The 6,747-nt window shown below is 34.3% G+C and overlaps 1 protein-coding gene across 1 annotated transcript; it reads right to left on the reverse strand.

The window, feature by feature from the left end:
• Positions 1 to 5,027: 5,027 nt before the first annotated feature.
• LOC114762646 (kiwellin-like) lies at positions 5,028 to 6,043 on the reverse strand. The gene is made up of 2 exons (XM_028952175.1): positions 5,341 to 6,043; positions 5,028 to 5,304 (listed from the first exon to the last, which is right to left on the reverse strand). The coding sequence occupies exon 1, from the start codon at positions 6,030 to 6,032 to the stop codon at positions 5,382 to 5,384; it is 651 nt and encodes a 216-aa protein (XP_028808008.1). The 5' UTR covers positions 6,033 to 6,043; the 3' UTR covers positions 5,028 to 5,304; positions 5,341 to 5,381.
• Between the last annotated feature and the right edge of the window lie 704 nt (positions 6,044 to 6,747).

A 6,747-nucleotide genomic window follows, 5' to 3' on the forward strand; every position in this document is an offset into this window, starting at 1 on the left:
GCCCCAACTGTAAAACGCATGCGTGTGCGTGTCTTTCGGATTGTTTCCCTCCTGCTCGACCACCTTGGTTTGCCATCTTTGTCTTATAGTCAGATATTTTTAGAGAGTTATAATAAAATTTTAAAAAAAAATAATTAATTAAAAGCAAAACCCCAATAGATTATAATAATAAAAAATAATTATTAAAATAGTCAATAATAACAATTTTAAAATAAAAAATATAATTTTTGAGATTTATTTTATAATTTTTTTAAGATCTTATTATAATTCTCCCATATTTTTAACCCTGAGAAAGACTATATATTTTCATCCACACAGAAAATGGCTTAATATCAGTCTGAGTTTACGCATAAAATTTGACTGGTTTTTACAATTCAATTCCATTTAATAGTTCCCGGTTGGAAAACCATGCGAGATATCGTTCTAAGGTCCTGGCTTTGTAAAACGTAATTAATAATTTGAGCGCCCGTTAAAAAGATAATGAAATTTTAGTAATTAAAATAATTAATGGGATGTTTATCATAATCATCTCTATCTATGATTCATTTGATGATTGATGAATTATGGATTATACTTGACTGTAATTATTTTAGACACTTGATATCATCAGATTTCTTAATAACGATATGATGGATACATGGAAAAACTTTTCTCAGGGAAAAAATGTGTCATGTTGAGCTGAAAAAATTGCCTGGTATACTCTATCAAAAAATGACAATAAACGTGGAAAATTACTCCTCTGACCATGAAAAAAAGATTAAATTCAATATCAGTGATATCCGGTTAATATTATCTTTAATGTTTACTATTTTGGATAATCGCATTGATGTGAAAGGCAGCCAACTCATTTGTAAATGGAGGATCTAATTGAACAGTAGGCAGGAGCCGCACCCACATGATGTTTGGCAGATCAAATCATTATGTAATATTTCCTTCAAAGCAAACAAACTTTAATTTAAAAACGTCTAGACATCAGTTGGTAAGTAAACTGTGTCCTGTACCCAGTTCGTTTCCTCACTTGCACGATCAAAGCAACAGTTACCAATTAAAGAGCCCCACTTATAAGTCCAGAGTCAACAGAAGCAAAGTGGGTGCGCGCCCTTACATATCAGAGCTTTAATTAATGTCCTCGAGAGATAAGATTAGAGCGGGAATGTGTCTGTTAAGGGGCATGGATCACATATTCTGCTGGTTCAAGTTATTGAGGATGACAATACATATATATATGTCCGGTGTATAAACTTAGATGAGTTTTTATTTTCTGTACAAAAAAAGTTTATCTGAGTTTAGGAATTCACGCGTTCAGGATGTGTCTCCAAATTCAATGAATGCTTATAAAAATATTTATAGATTGTCCATACACTAGTAAACTTTAATAATCTTTTGTCATTAGTCGCTTTGTATAAAAAAATATATTATCAAATACCTTTTTTCAATCTATCTTTTCACAATCTTTATGAGTAGCGTAAGATTGTATATATGATAGAAGGTATTCTTTGAGATTATGCGTTTGAGAAAGATAAGTTAAGAATTTCTTCATTTTTTAGACAATATTGATAATTTAACTAACTTATTAATCAATAGATGCCTGAAAGTGATTTCAATAGAAGATTGTTTTTTTCTTTTTACAAAAGATTTTGATATACTACTTTTGATTAATACCGGAACTAGTTGGTTAATTTAACTAGATTAATAAAATTAGTTAAATTAATTATTTGTAATTTAAAAAAAATTATTAATCAAGTGTATTAGCTAGAATTACCATTACTACACAAAATTCACCTTAAAAAATAAATAAACAAATAAATATGATAAATAAAGTGAATAGAAATATTATATTTAAGATTTAATTAAATATCAAGCTAATTCTTCTATTTCCATTAAGGGAGTGTTTGGATAATACAAAATTATAATTTTAAAAATACTTTTACGAAAATAAATATACGAAAGAGTTTGTTTTGATTTTTAAAAAAATGGTTTTAAAAAGTACTTTTTAAATTAGGCAAACATCCAAAGAAGGCAATAACGTTGAAGGGAATGGGTGTGGGTGTGACATTTCACCAAGAAAGTAGAACGAATGATTTCTCAGTCACACTTGACCGTTCATTTGCTGATGACATGAAAGGATCAAAATTGAAAAAGTGGGACCTGGGGCTCTGAGAGAGATCGTGGGAGATGGAACATGTTCTGTTCTCTTTCCAGTCGCAAAACGACAACAAAGCCTCAACTCGTTAATTATTCATCAATGGCAGCCACAGAGAGATAATGAAGCTTTTTACCCAACGGGGGTTTCAAAGAGAATAAAAAGGACTTGCTTTTCTGTGCCTCAAAATGCCTTGTGGTCTTCTTCTTCTTCTCGCGCCATCATATCATCAACACCATCAAAATTCACATCAGTGCATCCCCACTTTCAGTTATGCTTGCTGGTTTCCTTGCTTTGGTCCCTCCTTTTGCTTTTAGGGTTTCAGTCCTATGACTCTATATGAGTGTACGTACAACAATACTCAAAAAGAAACAATCTGGTGTTTTTATTCAAAATGGGATTCATGAAAAGTTGGAAAGAATGCCAGCCACGATGCCCACCAATGGAATGGTAAGCGTAATACGCAGGCTTGGTTCAGATAATCCAGGACGACCAAGATACTTTACTATATTAATTTCGGTCCCTGGCGAATCAGAGAGCTCACTGAAATGACAAGACTTATCCATTTTAAACTAAAAGAACAAATGCCTCAACTCAAGGCTCAGGGTGCTCGAATACTTTTGGTTAAAATGCAAAACTTCTTATAAATCCGGCTTTCGTTGTTATTGCAGGATCAAACAAACATAGTTTCAAGTTGTCCGGAAGGTCACTTTGCTCTTGAGATTTTTACAGGGATAACCACAAACAGTGGAATCAGAGACTGGGGAACTAAATTATGAATGGTTGAAAAACTAATAGCGCAGCGACGTATGGAGGCATTTCATTTTATTTTTATGTGTCACTAAAGCATTGTCGCACGGAAAATATGATGAATGATGAATCTTAGTATTGAGACTCCGTATTTGGATTGTGATTGTCACTTGTCAGTAGGCGCAATAATGCACACAACGTTGGTCGATCGGTTGCCAAGGGATAAGGCTTTTGGGCCCCAGTGACCCCAAATTTATCGCAAAGGTCTGTCTCGTCCACCAAAGGCCCAAAATGAAGGTCCCTACTTCATCCCTGAGTATGACCTGAGCATTATAAAAGTCATTAGCTTTGTATGCGAATTAAGATTTGAATTCTTATCTGGATAGGTACTTCGAACAAGATTATTATTAATAAAAAAATATGTGTACTTAACCAAAAAAAAAAATACACACACTCAAGCTCTGTCAAAGAAAAGAATAATAAAATAGAACATATATTTGTCTTGAAGAAAGTTTAAGAAGTATGAATGAGAGCTAATATATGGTTTCAAGTGCATGCCAAGCTCGGTTTTCTTCCAAAGGCTGAGATCTTGTTAATTAATTTGTGGAGCAAAAATGGTTTTTCACGGTCTCTTTTATTTAACAAAAAAAAAAATGACGCATCCAAAAATAAAGATAAAAGACTTGGAGAAATTATTGGACTAGTTTGTGCATGGACCAACTTACGCATCCATTAAAGGCGCCCGTGCCCCTCCCCGTGGCTTAGCACTGAACCTAAGGCAATATTTATTATTTGGTTTTATTGTGATTCTTAATATAAATTATTTGTAGTACTTACATACCAAAAAAATATATTAAATTAACAATTTTTTTATTTTATTTTTATTATAAGTTTTTTCTCTCTTTATATTTATAAATTATTTTTATATCTCTCCATCTTTCTCTCCTCTTAATAAACATTAAATCATTATGAAATTAAAAAATAAGCATTAAATATATTATCTGTTAGCTAGCTTTGGATCCAAAGCAGTGTCCCGAAAGCATTAAAAAGCAATAAAACAGAAAATGACGCATCAAGAAGGAATTAATGGACCAGCTTGTACACCAACACTACGCACACGTTAACGGCGGCCGCGCTCCCCACATGGCTTGGCGCCGCACCAAAGGCAATATTATCAGGCAAGTTATAATAAGGTCCCATATAAAAGAATTAAATACAAAAAAAATTCTTAAAATCATCATATTAATCTAAAGTCTTAAAGGACTTCATTGCTAAAGATTACATTTGTTTAATTATTAAATTACTTTTTTTTCAAGTATATATTAACGATTGAAAAAACATCGTTAACAATTTAATACGTAACAATTAACAATTATCACAGCAAGTATTGCTGAGAAAATGTGTGGGTAATATCTATCATGATAGTTGTTGAATTTTAAATAAAAATTAATAAAATTTAAAGTTTTTCTTGATCGATGTGAAATATATTAGAAATAACTTATAAATAGGACCAAAAAGTATATAAGTTCATTTATAGTTTTTATATATGAACGATCATGAAAATGTTTAATACTTTAATTAAATTGAAAGATCAAATAAAACTGGTTATTTGTACTCTCATTAAAAATAAAAATCCTCATATTATACCCCCAAAAAAATCTAGATAGATACCAACACAATTATTTTTCAAAGCACATTTCATGTTCATTATGATGATGGGCATGTAGTGCTCACCTTAATTTGGACCATTCAGATTAATTTTGTATGGTTTTTATGTATTTTGATTAATTTTTTATCTTAATTGATACAAAATTTAAAATATGATCTTATTACTAGCACTTTTTTTCAAAAAAGTTATTATCGAATAAATTACATATGAAAAATTTTAAATCTACACTGTATATATTAGATTTTGAATGTTTTAGATTATTGTTCATTTCATCCTTTTGATCAATCATGAATGAGTATTCATAGCCAGGAGGATATCATATCTTTCACGTCTTTCATTTGCTCTTGTCCAACGAGATAATCATAATTTAATAGTTGCATGCGACATATGCGAAGGTTTTTTTTTTGTTTCCATCGGCCATCGCTTCGAGAATGTGGTTTTGTAACTAACTCTAAGAATATCAAATTAAAGAATATAGAGATTCTACGAAATTCGCAATATCTTCCACCGAGAGAGAGAGAGGGGGGGGGGGGGGACATTAAAGTTTCATTATAGAAATATTACACCATCCCTCTCAGAAGACATAAAGTTAAAGTGCACGTAATGTAGGGATTTCATGGATCAACAACCAAATTCTTACTTTGTTGATGATCTACGAGGTACCTTACAAGGATGATCGTTGTGTTCACAATAGGGATTATTTTCCTGCTTTGTGAACTTTATTTCCAGACTAGAGAAATTTAAAGCAAAACAAAACAAGCAGCCAGCTACTGTGGTTGTCTATCATGCTTTTATTATTTAATTTTTCTTACGAATAGTTCATGCCATAGACCAGGTGACCTGTGCCTGGCCCACGTCCGAATTAAGCCCCAGCGCATTCCACACAGCCTGCGACCCATCCACGATGTTGTTCCGGCACGGTGGCTGTCCCGCGTGCTCGCTGTCACACCCATTCACCGAGTCACACTCATCCACCACTTTCGCCGTCGTGCTCTTCCCGTTCCTGGCCGTGATCTTTATCATCTTCCCGCACCGTGACCCGTTGTTGTACCATCCCGTCGATAGCGCCACCACGCGCTCCGAGTTGCTATGGTACTGTTCATCACATTCGGACGGTGCTCCGCCGTCGCCGCCTTCGCTGAAGTCGTTGAGGGTGAGGATGGCTTGCGTGGAGGACGTGACTGTCGGGGAGCAACGATACTGAGGATAGGATTTACCCTTGCAGTTTAAACTGCCTGAAGCCTGGCAAGTTCCACCACCTCCTCCTCCTCCGCCGCCGCCACCGCAGATGTGCGTGCCCACGTCAGGATCATCGTTGCATTTGCCGTTGACGCAAATGAGCTGGCCCGCGCAGTCGTTGAGGGTGCTGCAGCTTCCGCCGCAGTTGGAGACAGCATTGGTGAGCAAAGGAAGAGTTGAGAGATTGCAGAGGAAAGATAAGGCTAAGAAGTGGAAGGCGAGAGTAGCCATGTGAACTATATGTGTGAATATGTGGGTCTTGGCGTGGACCATGGAAGAAACCTTGTGCGAGAGCGCCCATATATAGAGCCCTGCAAGCCGTGGGAGGCGGGTTGGCTGAAGTATTGAAGCCTCCGATTTTGAAATTTCTTTGCCTTCAAGGTCATGCATTTATTGTCCTCTTCATTTTGACCAAGCTAAGGAACCGCTCACGCCTCACTCTTCCGTTAATTTTATTTCTTTTATTTATAAGTTACTTCTAATATGTTTCATATATATTAAAAAGAATTTAAATTTTATTAGCTCTTATTTAAAATTTAATAATTTTTTAAATTTATTCTTATTTAATATATATTATACCTTATGTAAACAAAGTCAACACAATAATAAATGAAAAATGAAATTGTACGTCCATGTAAAAAATTTCTCTCAGTATTCTATAAATAGGACTAAAAAATATTTTCTCTCCCTATCTTATAAATAGGATCAAATAAGAACCTATGTGTTTGAGGGAAGGCATTCCCCTTTTTTGCCCTTAAGATCATAACCCACGTACTATGTATATATCTCGGCACAGCATTTGAATCCTAAGCCCCATGTTTGCGTGTTTGCGTGAAGAAGCTAATAGAGTGACACTTGAGTAGGATAAAAATAAAAAGAAGCCTCATCATTTTCAATTAGCGGTGGATCAGAAATATTATCTCCGGTCCTAATTATAATACTTCGT

This window comes from Neltuma alba, unplaced genomic scaffold (genome assembly GCF_004799145.2).
Source record: "Neltuma alba isolate B1F8T4 unplaced genomic scaffold, ASM479914v2 tig00011239_pilon, whole genome shotgun sequence".
NCBI classification, from domain to species: domain Eukaryota; kingdom Viridiplantae; phylum Streptophyta; class Magnoliopsida; order Fabales; family Fabaceae; genus Neltuma; species Neltuma alba.